Source organism: Malaclemys terrapin, chromosome 1 (assembly GCF_027887155.1).
Source record: "Malaclemys terrapin pileata isolate rMalTer1 chromosome 1, rMalTer1.hap1, whole genome shotgun sequence".
In the NCBI taxonomy this organism is placed as follows: Eukaryota; Metazoa; Chordata; order Testudines; family Emydidae; genus Malaclemys; species Malaclemys terrapin.
Window position 1 is genome coordinate 76173210 of NC_071505.1, and position 27040 is coordinate 76200249.

The 27040-nt window shown below is 43.0% G+C and overlaps 1 protein-coding gene across 1 annotated transcript in view; it reads left to right on the forward strand.

The window, feature by feature from the left end:
* Positions 1–27040, forward strand: part of LRRIQ1 (leucine rich repeats and IQ motif containing 1) — a 165860-nt gene continuing 138820 nt past the window's right edge. The window contains exons 1-10 of the mRNA XM_054027505.1: positions 1–65; positions 4718–4848; positions 10603–10714; positions 12517–12611; positions 14222–14339; positions 15845–16074; positions 19478–19552; positions 20044–21252; positions 22901–23053; positions 25963–26113. Of these exons, the coding sequence (XP_053883480.1) occupies positions 4720–4848; positions 10603–10714; positions 12517–12611; positions 14222–14339; positions 15845–16074; positions 19478–19552; positions 20044–21252; positions 22901–23053; positions 25963–26113 (2272 nt within the window). The 5' untranslated portion in view covers positions 1–65; positions 4718–4719. The remainder of the gene's footprint in view (positions 66–4717; positions 4849–10602; positions 10715–12516; positions 12612–14221; positions 14340–15844; positions 16075–19477; positions 19553–20043; positions 21253–22900; positions 23054–25962; positions 26114–27040) is intronic.

The following is a 27040-nucleotide window of genomic DNA, read 5'->3' on the forward strand; positions in this document are numbered from 1 at the left end:
GCGATCTGCGTGACCCGGAGCTGCAGGATCGGGGCGACGGGGCGTCTCCAGGGGCCGCGGCCCGGGTAGGGGCCTGACTCCAGCCGCGGGTGGCGACCAGCTCCATCCAACCCACGGGGACTGTTCGGCGAGATCCTGGGGGCTGCGGCTGGTCCCCCGGGGATGGGAAGTAGAGGGAACTATCACTCCCAGCATGCCCCAGGGCTTGGTTAGGCGGATCTTTGTCGTCCGGGAGCTGTAGGGTCTGCGAGGGCCGTTTCTTGTTGCATTCTGGGAGCTGTAGTCCTGGGCGGGACCTCGAGAGAAAATGAGCTAGGCGGGCACCCTGGGGCTGTTTGTTCTCCCCCAGGCTAAGAGCCTGGCCTGTTCCCGTGGGCATCTCACCTCCCTCTCCCCCTTTGGGGCCAGGGCCGGCTTTAGACCAATTCAACCAATTCCCCTGAATCGGGCCCCATGCCCAAACCCTGGCACAGCATACCGGCAAGAGCCGGTGTGCTGTACCCGGGTGGCCTGGTTTCCCCAGGTGGCAATTTAAAGGTCCTGGGGCTCCCAGCAGGGGCTGGAGCCCCAGGTCCTTTAAATTGCCACCAGAGCCCCACTGCTGGAACCCTAGGGTAGAAGTGCGGGGCTATGGGGGCTATTTAAAAAGTCCGGGGCTCCCATTGCTTCTGGCCCTTTAAATAGCCGCTGGAGCCCTGCCGCTTCCCCAGGGCTCCCGCGACTATTTAAAGGGCCAGGGCGGTGGAAGCAGGGGAGCCCCGGGCCCCGGGCTGCTGCTGCTACCCCGGTGGGGACGGGAGAAGGAGGGGGCACTTACCATACAGGGTGGACTACCCGCACCCCCTGCCCGCACCAGCCCTGCACCCCCTGCCCTGCCCGCAGCCAGCCCCTGTCTCCAGCCAGCCCTGCACCCTCTGCCCTGCCCGCAGCCAGCCCCTGCCTGCACCAGCCCTGCACCCCCTGTCCTGCCTGCACCAGCCCCACACCCCCTACCCACAGCCAGCCCCTGCCGCATCCCCTGCCCTGTCTCCAGCCAACCCCTGCCGCACCCCTCCTGCGGCCCTGCCAGAAGCCAACCAGCCCTGCCCCCCCTGCCCTTTCTGTAGCCAGCCCTGCACCCCCTGCGCTGTCTCCAGCCAATCCCTTTCGTACCCCCCCTGCCTGAAGCCAGCCAGTCCCGCACTTCTCTGTCTCCAGCCCTGCCAACCCATGCCGCATCCCCCTGCGGCCCTGCCTGAAGCCAGCCAGCCCACCCCACACACCCCTGTCTCCAGCCAGTCCCGCACTCCTTGCCCTGCCTGCAGCCAGACCCTACCTCCAGTCAGCCCCTGCCCTGCCTCCAGCCAGCCCCATGTCTACTGATGCCCTGCAGTTCCCAGGGCAGTAACCCTGCAAACCTGCTTCAATGAGAGGGGCAGGGAGCAACTGGACCTACACATGTGCGCACCCCCAGGGAGTGGTGGAGACCCACACATGTGAAACGGAGCTCATTTCTAGTTCAGGCCCATCTTTTTAAAAAAGAACTTTAGGTAGGGTTAACATACATCCGCATTTTCCTGGACATGTCAGGCTTTTTGGTTCTTTTTGGACATACGGTAACCCTATTACTACAAAAAATACATACTGTGGCACATCCCTTAAATCAGAACTTTTTATAGGGAACCGGTTGCTAAGAAATTAAAGGCTTTTTTAAACTTTTTTTTTTAGTCATCCCTGCCGGGGCCCCGCCAAAAATGTTCGAATTGGGCCCCGTACTTCCTAAAGCCGGCCCTGTTTGGGGCTGTTTTGCCAGCACCTGCCTTGAACCCCCGAATATTTTTAGTGTAATAACTTGGCTGTTGTTTGCCTCTTTGGTCCTGAGCCTTGTGGCTCTTTATACTCAATCTTTTCTCCGCAACCATGAGAGCGAGACGCTTTTTGTCTTTAAGTGAAGGGTGAGCTTCTGGAGCCCACTCAGCAGCTTGGTTCTGGCAGAAAAAAAAAATCAAATAGCATGTGGTTCCTGAGACCTTAATGAGGGTTGGCAACATGATAACGTTACTTGTGGTGATGATTAGCGCTGCAATTGCGTTGATGGAGTCGAGAAAGGAGGGATTTTGCTGCACGTGAATGTATCCGTGTGAAGCAGATTTTGTGTGTGTGTGTATATGTATATTATTATACACTGAACTTATCAGAAACAATCTAGACATATGCAAATTTAAAATAAAAATTGAATCAGAATGGCCCAAAGACACCAAGCTCCTCCTCACCTTAAAAAGACCTTTATCCCTAAATCAACTCTTCTGTCCCAAAACCTCAACTCCCAAAGTGTGCTATATTGTATCTGCTGTACCTTTTCACTGTGCACTTCTTGAGCAATACCTATCTTAGCTTTCATATCTAAACTAGTGTACAGTATGCAGATGAAAGGCATGTTTTTTGTGTATCCTAAGTGGCAGTGTAACACTGACAGATGCGGCTCATCGGCAGGCGGGATTGAATTTGGGACCTCGGACTGAATACACGAGCCTCTATCGCATGACTTAAAAGTCATGTGCTTGTTAGCTAAGACTGTAGCAGACTCATTAATCTCTTTCTAAGTGTCTCGGTGTCATTAGATGGGACAGAGCACCACACCCAGGAGGTGTGTGGGTTACAGCAGCATCTGCAGAATCCATAGGAATAGTCTGTTCTGTGATGCTTTTCTTATCTCAAACTATTAAGCAAACCTTTTCCTGTGTTGTATTGCTTTTCTTCATGTCTGTTACAGAGTAAAGTGTGTAGTTGCGATAAACTTGTGCAGTTCCTTTTCTCTTTATTAAAAAATAGAGATCTAGGTACACTGCCCATACTCTAAACAAACTGCTGCCTGCCAGCTGGATCCTGCTTGCCAGCTGTTTTAATCCAGCCCTTGAGCTCCCGCTGGGGAGTGGTGTCTGGGGCTTGCCTGGTCTGGCGCTCCAACAGGGGAGCAGGGTTGAGGGGCCTCCACGCAGCTCCCGGAAGCAGCGGCATGGTCCCCCTCCGGCTCCTACATGTAGGGGCAGCCAGGGGGCTGCACTCTGCCCCTGCCCCAAGTGCCACCCCTGCAGCTCCCATTAGCTGGGCACCGTGGCAAATGGGAGCTGCAGGGACGGTTCCTGTGGACTGGGCAGCGTGCAGAGCCACCTGGCTGCACCTCCACATAGGAGCCGGAGAAGGGACATGTTGCTGCTTCCAGGAGCCGCTTGAGGTAAGCACCGCCCGGAGCCTTGCACCCTTGAGCCTCTCCCCGAGCCCCAATCCTGATCTCCCTCCCACCCTCCGAACCCCTCGATCCCAGCCTGGAGCACCTTCCTGCACCCCAAACCTCCCAGCCCCACCCCGGACCCTGCACTCCTTTCTGAATCCCTACCCCAGCCCTGATCCCCCTCTCACCCTCTGAACCCCTCACTCCCAGCCCAGAGCACTCTCCTACACCCCAAACTCCTCATCCCTAGCTCCACCCTAGAACCCACATCCCAAGCCGGAGTCCTCCCTCCCCCCCCCCCCCCACAGCCCACTCCCCTGCCCAGCCTGGAGCCCCTTCCCGCACCCTGAACTCATTTCTGGCCCCACCCTGGAGCCTGCACCCCCCAACCAGAGCCCTCATCCCCTCCTGCACCCCAACCCCAATTTTGTGAGCATTCGTGGCCCACAGACCATTTTTATTCCCAGATGTGGCCCTCAGGCCAAAAAGTTTGCCCACCCTTGGTTTAAATCCATTATCAATAGCTGACAAAACTGAGGCCAAATGGGAATGCATGTTTACTGTGTTTTGTTTAATACAGTCAGTGATTGAAGGTAATGCTCTTTGTGGAGCTTTAAAGTTTGATAAGAAATCACAGATATCTATACTTCCATATAAATATATTAGTCTACCTACCACTACGGCAACTTGGCTAGCAGCTCGAGTTCATTTCTAGGCTTTCCTTTAGGCTTTAACTTAAACTGCTAACCGGAATTGCCATGTCTTTGCTGCTATTTTAATCCAAGTTAGCTAACCTGAGTTAAGGACATACCTTTTTTTTCCAGTGTAGATGTACCCTTAAACTCTCATAACTTTGCTCATCTGAGTAGTCCCATTGAAGTCAATGAAAGCTGCACACATGTAAATGTTTGTGGGAACAGGGCACAAGGTAATATTTTATTATTTGTCTGCATCCTTCCCTCTCAACAGTATTGATAAATATAGAGCTTTAGGTCCCAGTCAGGGCCAGCTCCAGGCACCAGCTTAACAAGCAGGTGCTTGGGGCGGCCAAGGGAGAGGGGCGGCACCTGTGGCAATTCGGGGGCGGCAGGTCCCTCACTCCCTCTGGGAGCGAAGGACCTGCCGCTGAACTGCCGCCGCCAATCGGGGCTTTTTTTTTTTTTCTCTCCAGTTGCCGATCGCGGCCGCGGCTTTTTCTTTCTTTTTTTTGGCTTGGAGTGGCAGAAATGCTGGAGCTAGCCCTGGTCCCAGTACAACCAAACCTTAACTTTAGAAAGTGAGTATTCCGTTGACGTCAATGGGAACACTCACATGTCTAAAGTTAAGTGTTCATATAAGTCTTGTCATAGTTGGAGCTTTACTGTGGATGTGGATGATTTTTGTTTTGTTTTAGAGAAAGAGTTTTGAGATACCTACTACTGCCACAAATCTAGCAGTAAATACAATATCCACTAATGTATTCAATTTTATTTTTCCTCTTTGCTGTTACAATTTTATTATGGAAAGCTATGGAAGATGATGATGTAAAACTTGAAGAAGAAATAAATATAGAATTGAGCAGAATCAGTGTTACTTCCCTTGAAGTGGATGATCTCAACACTGATTTATCAGCAGAAGCTTGGAGTGATGGTGAAACAGTAAGTGTTTAATGGACACAGGAGGGATAGTACTGCCTTTCCTTTTGCATGGCAAACTTGTGTCTTTTGTGGAGGCCTCTTGCATTCCTGCCGTTCTAAGCTACTTGGAGGTGTACTACAGGGTGGATTTGATTTAAATCACTAGTCAGGAGGACTCGATTTAATCATGAATTGCTACATAAAAGTGCATTCTTTTTGGTTGTTATAAATTTAATACGTATTCTTCACAACTCAGAAATAGATGTAGGTTTCATTTTTAGAAGGTATACACTATACATTTTTAAAGTGATTTATTCTGAAAACTTTTCAGACTAGTTTTACAGCTATATCAGAAAATGAATGATTGTTTGGTTATTTCATTTACCAAAGGTAATTGAAACAGATAGTTCATCTCCCAATGACTTCATAAATATCTCCAGTTCAACAGGTTAATCATTAATATTTGGAGGATTTTCTTGCCATGCTGAATTAGGAGGAGACCATCACCAGACAGACATTTAAATTGTTTTATTTAACTAAAACAACAACGTTCTGTATTCTGGATTTTTTTCTTCAACAGCAAACATATAATATTTTAACAAAACAAGCATATGAATTTTTGAATTTAGTTAAACATTCAAGTTTTTTAAAATCAGTTTTGTTTTTGTTAAAATTGTTTTTAACTAAAATAGTTAAATTTAAAAAAAAAATTAAATCGACTATGTCAGCCAGGTCAACATGAGAAACTTAAAATATTGGCTTGTGCAGTTAACTCAGTCGTCTTCACCTTCATTTTCCTGTTTGTTCATAATCTGGAAAAGATTCCACAACCTCCCTAGGCAATTTATTCCAATGCTTAACCACTCTGACAGTTAGGAAGTTTTTCCTAATGTCCAACCTAAACTGCCCTTGCTGCAATTTAAGCCCATTGCTTCTTGCCCAATCCTCAGAGGTTAAGAAGAACAATTTTTCTCACTCCTCCTTGTAACAACCTTTTATATACTTGAAAACTGTTATCATGTTCCCTCTGACTCTTCTCTTCTCCAGACTAAACAAACTCAATTTTTTCAATTTTCCCTCATAGGTCATGTTTTCTAGATCTTTAATCATTTTTGTAGCTTTTTTCTGGACTTTCTCCAATTTGTCCACATCTTTCCTGAAATGTGGCGCCCAGAACTGGACACAATACTCCAGTTGAAGCCTAATCAGCGCGGAGAAGAGCGGAAGAATTACTTCTTGTGTCTTGCTTACAATACTCCTGCTAATACATCCCAGAATGATGTTTGCTTTTTTTGCAACAGTGTTACACTGCTAGGGTTACCATATTTCAGCGAGCAAAAAAGAGGACGGGAGGAGCCCCGCCCTAGCCCCGCCCCTGCCCCTCCCACTTCCCGCCCCCCCTGACCTCCCAACCCTCCCCCCGTTCCTTGTCCCCTGACTACCCCCTCCTGGGACCCCTGCCCCTAACTGCCCCCCAGGACTATCTAAGCCTCCCTGCCTCTTGTCCCCTGACTGCCCCAACCTTTATCCACACCCCCACCCCCAGACAGACCCCTGGGACTCCCACGCCCCATCCAACCACTCCCCACCCCCTGACAGCCCCCCCCCAGAACTCCCAACCCATCTAAACCCCTCTGCTCCCTGTCCCCTGACTGCTCCGATCCCTCTCCGCACTCCTGCCCCCTGACAGCCCCCCCCAGAACTCTCAACCCATCTAAACCCCTCTGCTCCCTGTCCCCTGACTGCTCCGATCCCTCTCCGCACTCCTGCCCCCTGACAGCCCCCCCCAGAACTCCCAACCCATCTAAACCCCTCTGCTCCCTGTCCCCTGACTGCTCCGATCCCTCTCCCCACTCCTGCCCCCTGACAGCTCCCCCCCAGAACTCCCAGCCCCCTACCCCCCCCGCTCCTTGTCCCCTGACTGCCCCCTCCTGGGACCCCTGCTCCTAACTGCCCTCCAGAACCCCACCCCCTACCTAAGACTCCCTGTTCCTTGTCCCCTAACTGCCCCCTCCTAAGACCCCCCCCAACTGCCCACCAGGACCCTACCCCCTACCTGTACCCTGACTGCCCAAAACTTTCTCCACTCCCCCCAAAAAGCCCCCCCCCGTTTCTTGACTGCCCCCTCCAGAACCTCCCTGCCCCTTCTCCTGCCCCCCTTACCCTGCTGCTCAGAACAGGGTGTTGGGCTCTGTGCGAGCCGGACACGTGGCTGAGCTCCCCAGCACAACAAAACCCGGTCCCTGGCCCTGCACAACAAAACCCGGTCCCAGGTCCGGACCGGGTTGCAGGGGAGAGCTGCCCTTGTATCAGCACAAAGTGCTCTCGCTCCCGTTTTGCTACGCTGCATGGCAGAAACCGCTCCCAGTTGCAAAAGGGGAGGGCTGCACTTTGTGCTGAGACACTTGCTCAGAATGCAGGGCGGAGCTCCTCTCCAGCTGCTCCGGAGTCCAGCCCGGGACTTTCCTGCAGCCCTCCCAGCCGCTCACTCTGCTGTGCCGGGGGAGGAGGAAATCCCGGACATTGTGAGTGCTTTACAAATTCCCCCCGGACGCTATTTTTAGCACAAAAAGGAGGACATGTCCGGGTAAATCCGGACGAATGGTAACCCTATACACTGCTGACTCTCATATTTAGCTTGTGATCCACTATGACCCCCAGATCCCTTTCTGCAGTACTCCTTCCCATTTTGTATGTGTGCAACTGATTGTTCCTTCCTAAGTGGAGTACTTTGCATTTGTCCTAATTGAATTTCATCCTATTTACTTCAGACTGTTTCTCCAGTTTGTCCAGATCATTTTGAATTTTAATCCTATCCTCCAAAGCACTTGCCACCCCTCCCAGCTTGGTACTGTCCGCAAACTTTGTAAGTGTACTCTCTATGCCATTATCTAAATCATTGGTGAAGATATTGAACAGAACCGGGCCCAGAACCGATCCCTGAGGGACCCCACTTGTTAAGTCCTTCCAGCATGACTGAGAACTACTGATAACTGCTCTCTGGGAACAATTTTCCAACCACGTATGCACCACCTTATAGTAGCTCCATCTAGATTGTATTTCCCTAGTTTGTTTATGAGGTCATGCGAGACAGTATCAAAAGCCTTACTAAAGTCAAGCTGTACCACATCTATTGCTTCCCCCCATCCACAAAGCTTGTCACCCTGTCAAAGAAAGCCATCGGGTTGGTTTGACACTATTTGTTCTTGACAAATCCATGCTGACTGTTACTTATCACCTCATTATCTTCTAGGTGTTTGCAAATTGATTTCTTAATTATTTGATCCGTTATCTTTCCGGGTACAGAAGTTAAGCTGACTAGTCTCCGGATTGTCCTTTATTTCTCTTTTTATAGATGAGACCTATATTTGCCCTTTTCCAGTCTTCTGGATTGTCTCCCGTCTTGCATGACTTTTCAAAGATAATTGCTAATGGCTCAGATATCTCCTCAGTCAGCTCCTTGAGTATTCTAGGATGCATTTCATCAGGCCCTGGTTATTTGAAGACATCTAACTTGTCTAAGTAATTTTGACTTGTTCTTTCCCTATTTTAGATTCTGCTCCTACCTCATTTTCACTGGCATTCACCTGCCTCAAAGTCTTTGGGCTATGACTATAACCTCAAGGATCCATTCTGTTATTTCCATCATCAGAACCTTTTATCTTTGTAAACTGCCCCTGCCTATTGGCAGAGAGTTCCTAGAGCATTGGCCAGTGGGGATCTATTTAAAAACATACGGCCTGATCCTGACAGTCACTAAGCACCCACAACTCCCACCAGAATAATGATTGTCAGGAACTCTCAATGTTCAGAGACTCTGAGTACTAAGTGCTTCCTGTATGATGCTGAACACCTTAATCTCCTGTTGATATAAAAAGGCATTGACACTCAGCAGCTCTCAGAAGGCACTGGGCTCTTCACAGGATTTGGACCCTTAATCAGGAAAAACAAATACAAACTCTGAACAATGGGGGTGAGGACTCTCTTGCCCAGGTGAACAATTTGTTGATGATATTCCATACAACTGAGTTCACTCCTCTGCTTCTGATTGCTCCTTTCTGCCTGTGACTTATGTAGTCGGGGATAGAGTAGAGTACCAGTGAAAAGAAGTGGAATACTGAGGGAGCAGGGATGTCATTTGCAGGCTCATCTGAGAGAGCTAAATTCTATGGTTAATTATGGTCCATGGGTTGGGGTATAAATTCAGGACTATACATTCCCTAGATGCACAATAGAATGCTCTTTGATGTCAGTAAGAAGTTTTTACAGAGATCAAGGAGACTATGTGGCCTTTATGTAGTAACTAAATGTTTAGATATTTATTACTTGTTAAGTGCCTTCTTGTAACTCCCATAATTCTGAGGAAAATCTGTTCCCCTTCAGGTCACTGTGATCTCTGCCTTGTTTCTCTTTTCCCTCTCCTCTGTTCTTTTCATTTCCATCCCCGCAGCAGCATCCTGTTCCCAACCTAGTGCACTTTGCTTCCATCTACTGAAATGATCAATAATTAACAGAGCTGCCTGAAAAAAATTCATTTAAAATTTTGTCCCACTAAAAATGTTGTTTTGTCAAAATTGAAATGTTTTGTGGAAATGGATTGGTGTTGATGAAATTTTCATTGGGAAGTTTTTCAGGTCCAGCGCCTGAGAAAGGGAGAGACCCACCCACCCTAGCATAGCTAGAAGCCTGGTGGTTAGGATACTTGCCTAGAGCGTAGGGAACCAGGGGCTCCCAACTCAGGGTCAGGAAATCTCGGGGTCTCCTACATTTCAGGAAAGTACCCTAACCACTAGGCTACAGACTCATTCTCTTGCTGGCCCACTGAATATTAAATTTATCATAAGTGGAACAGTTCCATCAAATGAGATTGAGAGAGACTGGCTCTATAATCTGGTGGTGAGGGCATTTACTGAGGACGTGGGAGACCTAGGTTCAAGTCCTTCGTATATTTGTATTTGTGAATCTAATCTGTCCTTCAAAAAATCAGTATCTCAGTAACAAAGACCCCATGTCACATGTCTGATTCCTCCATATTGAATCATTTGTCCTTTTATTCAACTTGGATCAAACCAATAACAACAACAAAAAACAATATAAATTAGAAAGATGCTTCTAGAGGGCAGTAGTAATTAGATTGCTGTGAAGTCTAAATGACTGTCAAGTAATGAGTGACATAATAATGAAACTAAGGCCTGACTGAAAAAATACTAGTGTGTTAGTGAAGGACACATACAGTATGTCTACACAGCATTTTGGAGTGAATCAGGAATAAGTCTCCCAGACTGGGTGGATTGGCTTGGCTAGTGAGGCTGGTGCAAGTGCTTTAAAAATAACTGTGTAGACCAGAAGCCAGCAAACTTTGGCACCTGGCCTGTCAGGGTAAAGCCACTGCTGGGCCGGGCCGGTTTGTTTATCTAGAGCGTCCGCAGGCACGGAGCCCTGCAGCTCCCACTGGCCGCGATTCACCATTCTTGGCCAATGGGAGCTGCAGGAAGTGGCATGGGCCGAGGGACGTGCTAGCCACTGCTTCCCACAGCTCCCCTTGGCCAGGAACGGCCAGTGGGAGCTGCGGGACTCTGTGCCTGCGGATGCTCCAGATAAACAAACCGGCCTGGCCTACCAGCGGCTTTACCCTGATGGGCCGAGTGCCACAGGTTGCCGACTCCTGGTGTAGACAGGCCCATGGACTTTAATTAAGAATGTTAAGTATTTACCAGTAGTCTTCACAGAGAGATGAACATACAGAATTTAATTAAAAATAATGTTTACTTCTAGACTTCAGATGAATTACCAGAATCAGTTCTGTATTGTCTAAACGTTGTGAAGAACAGAAGTCAAAATGCTGAAAATCTTATACTGCAAGACTTGGAAGATGAAGAAACCACAAGTAAGCTGTGATTGTAATAAATATATGTGTGATGTGCCTCCCAAACCCTCCTATTGCCAATGCAGATCAAACTAAAAACCATCCATAATATAACATAAATCCTCAAATGTAACAAAACTATGTAACCTATTGCACCAACTTTAACTCATCACCTAGTATTGCAGCTCCTATGATCCTCTTAGATGTTCTCCGAATAGCACTAACTAATGTAGCATGTAGTCTGGAAAATATGTGGTCCTGTATAGTATGGTAGGCACCACTTTATTACTGCAAAACAGTTTGCAAAGGATTGGCTAGGAAATATAACCCTGTTCAGTGGTATGGAAACCTTGGTTAATAGTTTATAGACTGCAATGCCTACGGCTTGAGGTGGTGTTGCTTTTCTAGCCTGCACAATAGCATGAAAGGTTTCTATTATTATAAGAGTGCTTAAAATCTGCATTCTTTTCTGTCTCATTGACTCAGTCAAGGATAATCTCAAGTTTCTGCATAATGTAGACGGTCTGCAGAGATGGGAGTCCAAAGGCATTTTACACATGTGCTGTATAGAGGACAAGTTGAAGTTGTCTTAATCCCATCCTTAATTCTTTTCTCATATCCTGCATAATTTACTGGGAAACCATCCAGGCTCCAGAATGTCACCACAGTCACTTCTGACTTCACTGTTGTGGGATGCTGAAGAGTGATGCATAATGTGCTTTCCCTTTCTGTGGGCTACAAGGAATCTGTGTTTCTCAATGACTGGTCTGTGGACTGGTGCCAGCCCCTAAAATCTCCCTGGCACAGTTTTGGAAGGCAGCAAGTCAGTCCCTGGTATCAAAAAGGTTGAGAAACACTGTTCTAGACTATTCAGGTCAATCATGAGTTTTCTTTTTTTTTTCTTTTTTACTTTTCAAACACACATGTTTAGCACTTGTAAACTCGAAAGACTTAATCCAGAAATAGCATTTGCTAGGGTTGATCTTTGCACCTGGTGATTCCACACAGGTCCTAGGGCCATTGCTGGAAGGCCTCCTCACAGTATTGTTCTCTGAAATACTAGTACTCAGCCACTCTAGACCATGTTCTTGTTAGGGTCAATCTTGTGAGGTGCTTAAAACCCCTGCCTCCCACTGAAATTAGTGGGCGCTGAGGTAATTGAACACCTCACAAGACTGAGCCCTTAGTTTCTAAATTACCCTAGGTTGTTGAGACTCCAAATTCCAGTTTCGTCAGAGTTTCCAGGTTTCACAACTTTTAGTTGGGACCTGTTCTGAATGAAGTTGTGTTCCCTATTCATGCTCATCCTTAGGGGAAGTTTCTTCCATTTTCTCAGTAATAAGAATTATGTATATTCTAAATATAATTTATGTATATGCCTACTTATTTACCTTGTCCTTTAGGGGAACTTCAATTTGTCACAGTTCTTATTCTAAAAAAGTAACCACCCCAGTCTTATTACTTCCTGTTAGCTGGAGAATGTTCAAATGTGTTTTGCCTCATGGAGAGCTTTTCTTTGCATAGATGTTGTTGCCATAGACTTTTTTTTTTACTCTATTCTTTTATTTCTATATATCTAGTGTTTTTAATCATCATAGATTAATTAGATTTAATTAATATTAAAGGAGCCGTTTCTTGTCTGAGTGGATTTGGTGTTTTTCTTTAAATAGTACCTGTGGTGTACACTTTTAAAGCAAAAACACATTGTGTTTCAGATTTTGGATTTTATGGACAAATAATAGGAAACTAGTATTCATCAGAATTAGACTACTTAGAAAGACATCTTCTCCCAGTGTCCTTTTTTCTCCCCCTTCCCTCCTCAGGTGACATCTATCGAGTAGTTTCTAGCCAGGCTTCAGAGTACTTGGCAGAATTGGCTTCTGAATACAACGAAGATCCAGATGCATTGAAGAAGAGGGTATTCTATGTTTAAACCATCTTTGTAATAGATTAGATTCCATAGTCATTACAGATAAACAATTCCTTTTTTGGACCCAATCTTTCAATGACCAATGCACATACTTAAATTTACACACTCTAAGTAGTCCCCACGGGATTAGTGGTGCACATAAAGGGAAGCATTTGTATGTGGTTTTGCAGGATGAGCTCCTTGGTGTTTTAGTCCCTAGATCAGGGGTAGGCAACCTATGGCACACGTGCCGAAGGCGGCACGCGAGCTGATTTTCAGTGGCACTCTCGCTGTCCGGGTCCTGGCCACAGGTCCGGGGGGCTCTGCATTTTAATTTAATTTGAAATTAAGTTTCTTAAACATTTTAAAAACCTTATTTACTTTACATACAACAATAGTTCAGTTATATATTATAGACTTAGAGAAAGAGACCTTCTAAAAATGTTAAAATGTATTACCGGCGCTCAAAACCTTAAATTAGAGTGAATAAGTGAAGACTCGGCACATCACTTCTGAAAGGTTGCTGATACCTGCCCTAGATCATGAAGTTATAACATTTGGTATAGATGTTCAGTAGTCTTAAGTGGTGGGGATGAACATTAAATGATTAAAATAGACTTGGACTATCAATTATTAATATTTAATCCAGTGGCAAAATGTCATTTCCATAATATAAGATTTTTATAGTGTTCATTTTTGATCTTATCTATTATTTTATCATTGTCTGTTCCTTTTCATTATTAGGATTATGAGATCACTAACATAATTCACTTATTGAAAAAGTTTTTCTGTTTCATGGAAAATGTTAAAAGAATTATGACTGGAATTTTCAAGTGAGACTCAGGGAGTTAGGCACATAATTTCCATTGAATTTCAATGGTATTCAGTTGCCAAACTCTCATAGGCACTTTAGAAAACCTGAACCTATATTTAAAAACAGTTCTGTTTATGTGCCATCTTTTATTTCTTTCCCTGTTTTTACCAGTGAGCACTGTATAAAATATGAAGTTTAATTACATTAAGAGATCACTTTCTTGTGAACATCCTGTTTGTGACAGCACAATTATTTACTGTGATGGTTGTTATATCACAAATGTAGAACTATACATACACTATGCAGATGATCAATACGTAGCAGGAATAGATCAACTCTTGGCAGTGAAGAACAAGGGAAGAAAAATAAGAAGATGTGATCCATGCAGTATTGTTTTCAAATAATGTTTTTTCAGTTTCCCTGTGTGATCAATTTCACGTATTTATTGCCATAATAGAATTAATTTATACATATAGTACTTGCATTTACTTGTGCAACTTCTTAAAAAAATATATATATTGACAATTTCCCTTTCAATATACAAAATATAAGAAAGCACTACAATCTTTTGGGAACTGCTCCAAATATTCCTTACCCTAAAAAATAACATTCTAATTTTAAATATATTTGTGTGACACTGGTGCCTAGGGGCTGCAGTCAGGGATCAGAACCCCCCAGATTGCTAAACTCTGGACAATGAAAATGAAGTCCCTGATCCAAAGTCTTTATCTGAAATGTTCTGCTTGGATTGTTATAGCTTCATCCCATTTCATTTCATCATGAGAATGTGTTTGGTTTTATACAGATAGTGACTGAAATAGAAAATGAAGAATTGCAGAGCAGAGCAACTTCTGATAGTAATAGTCAACCCATCAATGAAGATGTAACTTGCAGAGTGGTTGCTGATGAGTGCTCTGTCACAGGTAAACAAACTTAATATTAGTTTATTTGTGCTGCTATTTAGTGCAATACTCATATCACTGTATAAAATATTTCTTCTGCTCTGTTCTTTTGATGAGAATAGTTATGGCAGTCCAGTACAATATATATTACAATACATAGGTGTCAATTCTGTGGGTGCTCCGGGGCTGGAGCACCATCAAAAAAAAAAAATAGTGGGTGCTCAGCACTCACTGGCAGCCTCCCTCCCCTGATCAGCTCCTTCCCTTCCCCTCCCGCGCCTCCCACCCGCCGCAGATCAGCTGTTGGCAGCATGCAGGAGGTGCTTGGGGGGAAGGGGGAGGAGCTAGGGTGGCACACGCTCGGGGGAGGGGGCGGAACATGTTGAGAAGAGGCGGAGCGGGGGCAGGAAGAGTTGGGGGGTCAGAAAGAGGCAGGGCGGGGTGGAGGTTTGGGGAAAGGGGTGGAGTGGGGGCGGGGCCTGGGGTGGAGTGGCGGTCAAGCACCCCCTGGCAACTCAGAAAGACAGCGCCTCTGTTACGATGGGATTTAGAACCTGATTCTGGAACCGGAGCTACTTAGGCAGATGCCTGCATTTATCCAGCTGTAGGAACGGGATCTTAACTTCTTATTCTTTTATATCTAAAGTCTTAATAATGAGTTTATTTCAAATGGTATTATACACAAATGACTTAAGTAATATAATTTATTAGCTAATTTCATTTGCTGATTGGCTAAGCATACTTAAAAGGTTCCCAAATCAGCAACTGGGCCAAATGTATCGATCTTAATATTTGTTAATTTCAGTTTTTTTGACATTAAGGGCAGCATTTGCAGAATGTGGCTTTGGTCTGAATTCACACAATCTGAACGTGCTGGGTTTTTTTTGCATACATAGATCCAATTTAAATGCCCAAATTGAGTGCAAATAAACTATGTATGTGTCAGTTCTCTTGTTTCTCCATGCAAAACATAGTATGAACACAAATGGAAACTCGATTGTGGCCACTGAGCATTTGCTTTATAGACTATTCACTTTAAATGTCACCATCCAATATGGCCTCTGTATTCTACACTGGTAGAATACAGGGGCCATAAAAGCCCCTATGTGGCTAAGGGAAAATTGCCCTGGTGCCTGCATGTATAGGACTGCCCTAAACAGTCCTACACAGACCTCCTTACAAATCCTGGTGTAGTGGGCATGTATGTTTGTAGCAGATCCTTAGGCTGGAGAGCGTAGGCCTATAAAACTGGGCATTTTGTGCAGTGCCAGCTCTTGTAGGCAGCCCATAATAGGTTGCTGTAATTTAGAGCAGCTCCACAGGCTGCCATGTTCTGCTCATAGCACTTTTTCAGCCCCTGGAGCAACTCCTCCTCTCTAGGGCTTCAAGTTATAGGCTGTACAAACACAGAATCTTACTCGTATTGTTTTCTTTTCAATCCATTAAATTATTTCATGATTTCAGATAAGTAATTACTATGAGCTCAGACTTTTAGTTAAAAGGTGTGTTTGCCTAAATTCTTGTAGATAATGGTGACATGACCATTAGCTTTACTTACCATGAAGTAGAGGAAAGGTGCAGGCAAGAATTTGAGCTGTGGGAGGAGCGACAAAAAGAACTTGAAGACCAGAAAAGGAAAAAGCTGAAAGCTGAGAGGGAAATAGAGGAAAAACAAAATGAAGAGGAAAAGAAAAGAAGGCAACTGTATCTGGAGGAATTTGAGGCTGAAAGGATGAAGTTAGAGATGCTTCATAAGGTAACGTTTTAACAAAGATATTTATAACACACCCCTTTATTTATCTGGACTACTTGAACATAAAGATCAATGCTGAAGAGAGGGAAAACAGTACCCTCTCAAATGTGTGCACATCCCCACACTTCTGGTTCCAAAAAGAAATACTGCTGAGAATAGATCATGTAGATCTTTGTATTATGATTGTCTCTCTTCCCTACTTTGATAAGCTGTGAACTACTTAACAAAGCTGATATTTAAATTGTGATAATTAGGCTTTATCATTATTAGTAAGTATTTGTAGTATGGTACCAGCCAAAATCCTTGGACAAGAATGGAACCCCAAAGTGCTAGATGCTGAACAGAAACAAGATGGTACTCGAGCAACTCATAAAAAGGTCCTTTTCATGGAAAATTTTAACTTTTTGGTGAAAAATCCCAAACAAAATATTTTGGCTGAAAGCCAAACATTTCTGTGGTGCCTCTTGGGATTTGTAGTTCTGGTTTCTTGTGCTCCAGTTCTCTTCTTTATGCCATTCTCCTTGGTCAGATTACATCTGCCTGATGCACCAGAATTCCCTCATAGTGAAGTGAAATGGTTGCATCATGGAAGATATAGTCTGGCTGGGAATCTCAGGCCATAGAGAAGAATGAGGGCATAAGAAAAATGAATTACAACTCCCATGAAGCACCTGATTCAGATATCAGATTTCTTTTTTTTTTCTTTTTTTAGTTTTCAGTCTAAATATTCAGGCTGAAATATTTTGGTACTGAGGAATCTGCTTTTTTGATGAAAAATCACAATTTTCTATGGAAGTTTACTGTGAAAAATTTAATTTCATCGAAACCCCAGTTTTCCATCAAAACCGTTTTGGTGTAAAATTTTCATGTAGCCATAGGAGACACTGTTCCTCCTTCAAAGAGCTTATGAACTTCAGAGTTATACAGTATTCTAATGGGGGTAGTTCACACTTCTATCAGAGCAGTTGTTTCAGACTTAGACATCATTGTATCAGTTAGCCTGTCTGCATTTTGAAGGATCTCTTCATGACCCATAAGGATAGACCTTTTTTTAATTTTCAGTAATAGATTGAAGATTTTGAAGAACAAGATGGCAGTTATTTGGGTAAAGTACCAAGTTTCTGACTTGGTTTTGTTTGTCTGGGTATACCGCAAGAAGGACAGGAGACTTGTTATGGTTTTAATCAGGCCGCAACTTTATTATATAGATGTCTGGGACTACCCGGCAGATAAAGTGTACAGAGCAGGCAAATCCATGGTTATTCAAATCAATTCTCTGGGGCTTTCACCAGCCACCCTTTGTTTCTATCCAGGTCCTTCAGCCGACCCATAGCTTGGACCTTACCATCCACCAGCATCTCAAGAGGCTTAAGGAGGGCTATGAGAACGGGGGTTGGGGGGGTGGGGGAGGGTTGGCTCCCTGCCATACCGGTCATGGGAGTCCCTGAACCACCTCCCTCATTCTGTTTCTTTATCCAGTACCTCCTTTTAAGTCCTTTACGAGGCCATTTATCTGGTCACTGGCTGCCTTCCCTATGGAGTACCTGCACTGAACATCCGCCACAAGGAGGCGCCAGCCATTTGCTTGGCTGCTTCCCCCCAACCCCGCCGGGTTCCCAGACATCTGCAAATGGCCTCTTGGCTAGCAGCCCTACCGGGGAGAAAGAACCCATTGTCCCATGTGTAATCGTCAAGGGACACCAGCAGCTGCATTGTCCTTGACCTGGTACTGCAGCAAACACCCTTAATGGAGGGCCGCATAGGCGACCCATTCTCTGGATCCTTGTATTGAGAGGAATCCTTAAAAGAAAACAAAATAAACAACTTGTAAGTTAGAGCCAAAAATCTGCATTTCGCCAACCACATGACATTCCGAGGTTCCAGAGAGCTCGTGGCAAACTAGAAATGAGACAAGGCATCTGCTATGCCATTATCCATGCCTGGCATGTGCTTGGAAGAAAAAACAGATGTTCAAGGTTAAGCATTGGAGAACAAATGCCCTTGCCAACTTTCCAATCCTGTGCGATCCGGAATTTTGGCGATTGATAACCTGTACCATTGCCATGTTGTCGCACCAAAGGCACACCCGTATATTAGACCCAAATTAATAACCATTTGTATCTCCACAATGATACCTCCTTAAATTGACTTAGAAAACTTTTCCAAGTCTTACTACATCTGTGTAGTGACTCATATGTAATTGTGTGGTCTGGCTATGCCACCTGGTGCCGCTGCCAGCCGGGCACAAAAAGCTTGCCCCGGGGCAACAACCCTGCAAGCAGAGTTCAGCTCAAAGCCCAGGTAGGTTAATGTCGTGAAAGGGGGCTTCTGTTTTGTCCTTCGCTAGGGGTTTCCCCAACTATTTAGCCAGGACCTGAAAATGTGTCCCAACAGGTGAAAACACTCATTTGGCCCAGCTCGCTCTGTGAACAAAAATTGTGCAAATAATGCACTGTTTGGTTTAGTCCCACTGACTGCACCACTGCCCAGTGCAACACTGAACTAAATTTCTGAAAAGCTGCACAGGATACTGAAGAGCCCATTGGCATAGCCTTGTTGAAATAAAGTTGCCGGCGGTAGGCATCTTAAACAACCACCATTATTAAATGCCCAGCAAATACAATTATGTGTCCGGGGCCCTTTTCAGGCTTGTTGCGGTATGGACAAACCCCTGGTGCCCTTGGTGTTATGCCCTTGAACCACAGTGCGTGATGCCACCTAATTCCACCTTGTGTTGCTGCCCTTAATGGAAACTGCTTCACCTCGTTTGCAAATTCACCCTCCCTGGTTGCAGTTTCCAGCCTGCCTGGGGGTGAAAGAACCTGGGGTAGGGGATGCTAGTTCCCCTTCCTTGCACTGTCCCTTTTCTGTTTAATTTGCCTGTGCCTGCAGTTCCCTAACACCTGGTGGTGGTGAACAGCTCCCCTGTTTTCCTGAGCTCACCCTTCTCCGTGCCCCTGGAGCCATCCTGCCTACACAGCCTGCCTGTGGGTGGAAGTACCTGGGGCAGGGGACACTAATTCCCCTTCTTTTCACTGTCCCCTTCTGTGTAATTTGCCTGTGCCTACCCTTCCTTGTCTGTGGGGCTGGGGGAAAGGGGTAACTCCTCCCCCCTCCCTCCCCCCGTTTTCCCAAGCTTACTCTTCTCTCTTCTTCATGCTGTTTCCAATGCTGTTTGCTGCTTTTCTGGAGCCATGCTTGACCAAATGGGTGACACTGAATTTGAGTTTTTAGCTACTGTTTGTTTTTTTCTGATCCAACCAACCTGACTGCTTATTATATTTCAGGTATCAACACAAAATAAGTGGATTTTTGGAGAATGCTATTTTTATAGTCAGCTATGATTTTAGTGAGTTATACAATGAAATGTATTAAAATAATTGATATAAGGTTATTTGTTATACAGCAGCAACAAGCTATGATGGAAGATGAGTTACTGAAAGAAAAGGAAGTTTGGAGAGAGAAGTTTAGGCAACATGAGGTAATTTGTACATGTGAATTTTTGTCAAAAAGTATTTGAATGTTATTAGAATATGCTCGAAAGATACTTTCATTGTTATGTAGGAAAACACAATCAAATTGAATGATTTATGCCATATGTGTTAAGACAGGCACCTGTGTGTGGTTTTAAAAAAGAAAAAAGTTTTTGAAATTTGTGAAAGCAGCCCTTCTCTGGCTGAGCAGTCCATTTCTCTTCTTGTTTGAGCAGCTGCAAATAGCTCTCAGGTTCGCCAGCTAAGCAAAACCTTTGGCCAACTTTACAAACTGGAGTTTGTCTCCATGTATTGATAAGAAGACAATCCTGTGTCCAGACTTACCTGAAGAAATGAAGAAGAAACCATATTAGCAGAAAGTAAAATAACATTTAAGAATAAATCTGTCTATCTTGTTTCACATATTATAATTACATCTTAAGGAAGATTTCAGTAATTCAGATGCTGAATAAAATGTATTTCTATTGTTTTGGCACAGGAATTGATCAAAAGACTACAGTTGCAAATAGAAGAGGAGAAAAGGGCCTTTGAAGAGCAGAAAGCAAAAGAAAGAGAACACTTGGCAGAGCAGTGGAATAAAGCAGCTGTTAAAATCCAAGCTAGATTTAGAGCATTTATCGTGTACAGAAAATATGCTCCTATCTTAAAAGAATGGAAAGCGAAAATTAAAAGGAAGAAGGAACTGCAACAAAAAATGGAGAGAGAAAAGAGAGAAAAGGAAGAAAAAATGAGGAGACGGATGCAGGAAAGGAAGCAAAAAGAAGAGGAGTCGAGAAAGAGACAAGAAGAAATAGAAAGACTAGCACATATGGAACAGGTGAGGAGGCGTGAGGAATATGAAAAGAAGAAAGAAAATCTCCGGCTTGAACGAGAAAAAAGCCTTCAGTTAGAAGGACCAAGAGGGCAACAAGGAGCAAAACAAAAAGAGAAAATAGCAATAAATGCAGTGGCTGAAAATAGAGACAAAGACACAAAAATAACAAAGGAAGAAAGAGAGAGAGAAAATATAAAAGACCTAAGAGAACAGGAAAAGGAGCAGAAGAAACAGATACTAGAAATAAGAGAAGAGGAAGAGAAACAAGAAGAAAAACATGTTGGAAAGATACAAGAGGCAAATAATTCAGAGAATACAAAAGACAGAAAACAGACACCACCGAGCTCTGAGAAGAAAGAAGAGTCTCATGATAAAAGTAAAGAAAATGAAGATGGGTATGTGATGACACATACAGGAAAAAGTTCCCTACAAACTATGGATAGAGAAGCCATTGTTCTTGTAGCTAATGATGCAATCTCAAATAAGGAAAACAGTATGCACAATAGTCAGTGGAATTTGGAGGTCCAGCCAGATAACAGGAACAGTGAACACAAAGTGCAATCTTGTAAGTTTGAAACAGTTAAAACAGCAGAGGTTGTGATGAAGAAAATTCAGGAGGAAGTTGCTGAGGATTGGGACAAAAGCGAGAGTGTAATTAAGTATTTTGAGAGGCCACTAACGCTACCTGATAATGTTGAAAAGAAGAGGCTAACTTGGATGACGATGTGTAAACCCTGGTCTAAAATTTATAGGGAAAACCAAAGAAAGAAAGTAGTTAAAAGAAGCAGACCAAGAAAAACCTCAGAAAGCAAGATGCCCCCATTAAGTGTAGAAATGATTATTCAATGTGGCCCTTGGAATGCCCTCCAACAGGTAACTAAATACTGTAAGTAATTCTTAAGCAGTGATTTACATGAGAGCTGACTAGTCATGGGAGGTGGAATTTTCAAAACTGTCAGTGTTGGCCTAATAATTGGTTTTTCCATTGACTTCTTCAAAGGGAAAAGAATGAGGCCAATGTCAAGTGCTTTTGGAAATCCTGCTCATGGTGCTGATTCTTTGTTTTCAGCTGCTAAACTGCATTAAGTCACAGCTGAAATTACATTATCTTTCCATATAAGTAATTGATTTATTGAAACAAGGATGTTCTGTGACTGGGATAGGAAGTGGTGCATAAAACAATGTCTCTATTGAAATATGGTTCACACTAATAAAACGGCCCAGATCTGCAGAACAGTTTATTTTAATGCAAAAGAGGCTGGCACATATTTGTACTGTGGTCATCTGATTGGTATCAACATACCATTATTAATCCTAATATATATGGTATTTAGTTTAGCGATGATTCTTCTCACTTCTATTATGGTAAGATTATGTACACTTCTAATCTGTTGACATTATAAATGAGACAAAACCCCATTGACTTCTGTTTTGCTGTCTCATTAATCTTCTATTCATTCACATTATACATTATTAGTAGTGAAGCACTTATGTTTGAAATGGACATCAAAATCAAATCACTTTTTTATAGTTTTACCAATTTTTTCCACTATCAGTTACAAATTACGGCTTTCAATTAATTGCATTTAACTCAAACGATTATCTCAAAACAAATTAACTCAGTTAAAAAATTAATCATGATTAATTGCAGTTTGAATCGCACAGTTAATAATAGAATACCAATTGAAATTTATTATAAATATTTGTAGATATTTTTTCTACATTTTCAAATATATTGATTTCAGTTGCATCACAGAATACAAAGTGTGCAGTGTTTTGTAATTATTATTTTGTATTACAAATATCTGCACTATTCTCTGGAATGGTGGCCAAAGCGTAAAGGGGCATACGAATGTTTAGCATATCTGGCACGTAAATATCGTGCAATGCTGGTTACAAAAGTGCCATGCAAATGCCTGTTCTCACTTTCAGGTGACATTGTAAATAAGAAGTGGGCACTATTATCTCCCATAAATGTAAACAAAATTGTTTGTCTTAGCGATTTGGCTGAACAAGAAGTAGGACTGAGTAGACTTGTTTTGTTTTTGAGTGCAGTTATGTAAAAAATAATTCTACATTTGTAAGTTGCACTTTCAGGATAAAGAGATTGCACTACAGTACTTGTATGAGGTGAATTGAAAAATACTATTTTTGTTTCTTTTTTACAGTGCAAATATTTGTAATAAAAATAATTATATAAAGTGAGCACTGCAATTAATTGCAGTTTTGTAATTGTTTGACAACCCTATTGCAAATCATTTCTATGTTTTTATGATGCTTAAGTAGTGTTATGCAATTTTTTTATCATGGGAGCAACATTTATCAGTTAATGTTTTTGCTGAAGATCAGAAAACTTTTAGTCTTTTATAAGTGTTTTACAGTAAATTCAGAATCTAGACTTAATCCATATAATTATATGTTACGTAGTAGGTATTTAACTTTAAAAATACTTTAAAAAGGCTACGTAAAAATACTATTAGAGTGCAATCTTATGGACATCCTTTTCATTGAATGTGTGTAGGTTACGACACTTACACTTCAAGATTTGCCTGGCTGTAGTCTCTCCACGTTGTCTGAATGTTCAAGTCTTCAATTATTGACCCTTAGACGCTGTGGACTAACTGCATTGGAAGGACTCAGTAATTGCAAAGGCCTAAAGTATATTGATGTGGAGGTACCTAGCATATTTTACTATCTCTATGGAGGTGGGGTGAGCCTGCCATCTCTGCCATTCAGGATATGATGAAACTGAATCCATCTGTTTATATGTGTATGTACATATAGGACAATATTTTTTTTTTAACTGCCAAAAGTTAGTCTACTAAGTGCATAGTTAGGATATGCACTTAATAAGCAGCCTGATTTTCTAAAGTTCTGAGTACCTAATCTTGTTCCTTGTTTTTGGCTCAAAGACAAAGTTGAAGGGACACAAGGAGATACTAGTCTACTGTATATATTGTTATAATTTTAAAGTGCGGTAATTTGAAACTTCCAGAACTAGGAAATAGGCACAGTCTCTTTCCCTGTCTCCAGGTATTAGGTCGTGAATGGCCCTAGTGTGAGTATGGAGGGAAAGTGATAAATCTTCATTCCCTCTGTTGCATGGCTGTGCAAATGCTGTTCACCCTAGCAGTTTGTGTGCTCCACTCCCCTCCCCCTTAGTGACTAGGGCATTTAAAAGTGAGGGAGGAGGAGGAGGTGAGGCCTTAGGAACATAACTCCTGTGTACTAGCCCAGATTGCTTGCCCATGTGCACAAGGAGCAGCACCAGCACTGATTTCTGAGGCACAATCTCTCCAGTGCTGCTTCTGCAGGTGGTGGCACTGCACTGCTGCTTACACGGAGCTGTGTCTTAAAATCTAAGGCTAGGTCTACACTACCCGCCTGAATCGGCGGGTAGAAATCGACCTCTCCGGGATCGATTTATCGCGTCCCGACGGGACGCGACAATCGATCCCCGAATCGGCACTCTTACTCCACCAGCGGAGGTGGGAGTAAGCGCCGCCGACAGAAAGCCGCAGAAGTCGATTTTGCCGCCGTCCTCACAACGGGGTAAGTCGGCTGCGATACGTCGAATTGAGCTACGCTATTCACGTAGCTGAATTTGCGTATCTTAAATCGACTCCCCCCTGTAGTGTAGATGTACCCTAAGTGACTAAAGAAAATGTGCCTCATTTAAAGAACTTGATGATCTACATGAAATAGATGGTTTTACCTTTTCGGTTTTTAGCATTTTGATTATATCAATGCACTGGGAGAGTTCACGCATAATGACTAACAGAAGACCCATTGTGTATAAAAGTTTTGAATGTTTCTTTTTTGCCCAATGATTACTGTTTGGTGTATGCTGTGACCTTCTCAAAACTGAGAGAGGAATGGGCAAGGTCAGTTATAGCTAAGGCAACATTGTCTAGTGGTTAGAGCAGTGCACTGGGAGTCAAGACTCTTGTGTTCTTTTCCCAGTTTTCCTACCTATTAAAAATAATCTTGGGGAAAATTTTCAAATGTCCACTAATTTTGGGTGCCTCAAATTACAGCGTAAAAGGAGTAAGAGGATTTTATATCTATATCTATATCAGGGGTAGGCAACCTATGGCATGCGTGCCGAAGGCAGCATGTGAGCTGATTTTCAGTGGCACTCACACTGTCTGCATCCTGGCCACCGGTCTGGAAGGCTCTGCGTTTTAATTTAATTTTAAATGAAGCTTCTTAAATATTTTGAAACCTTATTTACTTTACATACAACAATAGTTTAGTTATATATTTTAGACTTATAAAAAGAGACCTTCTAAAAAGGTTAAAATGTATTATTGGAACGCAAAACCTTAAATTAGAGTGAATAAATGAAGACTCTGCACACCACTTCTGAAAGGTTGCCGACCCCTGATCTATCTATCTATATATCTATATATATCTATATATAGCTAACCTGTTGACCTTTCTCTGACTGACATTTATAGATGACGAGGTTTTATACTAAGTGTTGCCCAGTATTTTTACACACAAACTTGGTGTTTCTAAGCATTAAAAATGTTATTCTAAATATAGTATTACACTAGCTGTCTATTCACTGGAAGTTGGGTGGCTTGATCTGCGGGCAGTGCTGGCTTATCTGATAGAAGACTTCCATTCAAACTAAAATGACAGAGCAGTTAAATGCCCCTTTGTTTAGTAAAAGCTGAAACAACACAAGACCCTGCCCAAATCACAGACCAGCATGGCAAGGCTTGAGTAGGAGTTGAGCCAGTTGGTCTGAGGGTTTTTCCTAGCATCTGCATGCCAACACAGGGGACTGAGTATTCACAGATTCCAAGTCCAGGAGGAACCATTGCGATTGTCTAGTCTGAGCTTCTGTAAGACACAGGCCATAGAACTTCCACAAAACAATTCCTTGAGCATTGTTGTTTGGCGGAGCTGTAAGTGTCTGTGAGTCAGAAGCAGGCAGCGAAAGCCAAGCAGACAGCAATAGAAGCACTACTGGGGGGGAAAAAAGCCAGGAGAGCTTTATAGGCAGAGTGCTGGTTGGAAAGAAGCTTGGAAATGTGAGCAAAGAAACTGCCTCCTGTTGTGTGCTTCCTACCGTGTTCAGTGAAATAGGACTCTCTGTACATTCTTTATAAATAGGATTACATCAAAGATGCCTAACTCAACCATCAGTTTTGCCTCTTAATGGAAACACTCTTCAAGGCCTCGAATACTGGTTAACTGCTCAGACTAAAAATGGTTAACAATAGTAAAGTTTACAATATTTTTGAATGACCCATAATAATGCTTAACTTAATATTGTGATTTTCATTAGTAGATCTCAAAGTGTTTCAGTCTTTCTTGTATTTATCCTCACAAACACCCCTGTGAGGTAAGGAAGTGGTGGTATCCTCATTTTTACAGATGGGTAACAGAGAGACTACGTGACTTGTCCAAGAGCGCACAAGAAGTCTGTGGTGGAGTAGGGAATTGAGCCTGGGTCTGCCAAGTCGTAGGCTAGTTATCCAAACACTGGACTGTCTTTCCTCTCTCACTGAAAACTGTCTATGCTTTTCTATTCATGATCTTTAATTTTATCTGCTTTCTTCTTTGTGGTAGGAAAACAATATTCAGACAATAAATTGTGAGAATCTAGAAAATCTCTGCATTTTAATTTTGAATAAAAATCAACTTGCATCACTTCGTGGCTTAGATGGCTGCAGGGATCTCAGGAATCTTGAACTGTCCTGCAATAAAGTCACTCGAATTGGTAAGAAAATATTAAAGATGATGCATTTTATTCATTTAACATCAGTATTGTGCATTTATTCTTAACTTGGTTTGGTTGAAGATAGAAAACGACTGTTGCCAATGTAGTAGTGTTTATTTTTAATCCTGTAACAGGCTTATTTCAAAGAAGATATTACTCAGTACTCATGTCCTTATTAAGATGTTAATTTGCTCCTCCCATCTATAAATCTAGCAGCATGTCCCATGGCAATTTTGTAAGTTGCACTGCTGTGTAGCGTTCTTTTTTACATTCAGTTCATTCTGTTTTAAATTATTCTAATCTATGGATTTTTTTTTTTAAAGGCTTATATATATTATGGTTGTAGCAATTCAGGTTAACTTGTTGCAGGAAGTTTCCTAGATACTATTACTTTTGTTTTCACCAGAGTAAAAAGTGGGGAACAATGGCAGTTGGCAGAAGCTGTTAATAAAATAAATGGGGGCTGAGGGGAATGCTTTATTGCAAATGAGCATGTCCTCTGAAATCAGCATGCTCACTGCCTGGGTGACTATACATTTGTACAATGAGCATAAGGAACTTTAGCATATGTATATTCTTGGGAGGGGGCTGGTTCATTTAAATATTTCTTTTATTAATGAAAAATATTTAAAAAAAATCTTGTCTAGAAGGGACCTTTGTGATCATCTAGTCTTGTCCGCTGGGTAACACAGGTCATAGAACTTCCCCAAAATAATTCCTAGAGCAGAGCTTTTAGAAAAAACATCCAATCTTGATTTTAAAATTGCCAGTGATGGCGTATCTACTACATCCCTTGGTAAATGGTTAATTACTCTCATTATTAAAAACGTATTCATTATTTTCAGTCTGCATTTGACTAGCTTCAACTTCCGGCCATTGGATCATGTTATACCTTTCTCTGTGATCGAGGCACCAATTAACCTTCTC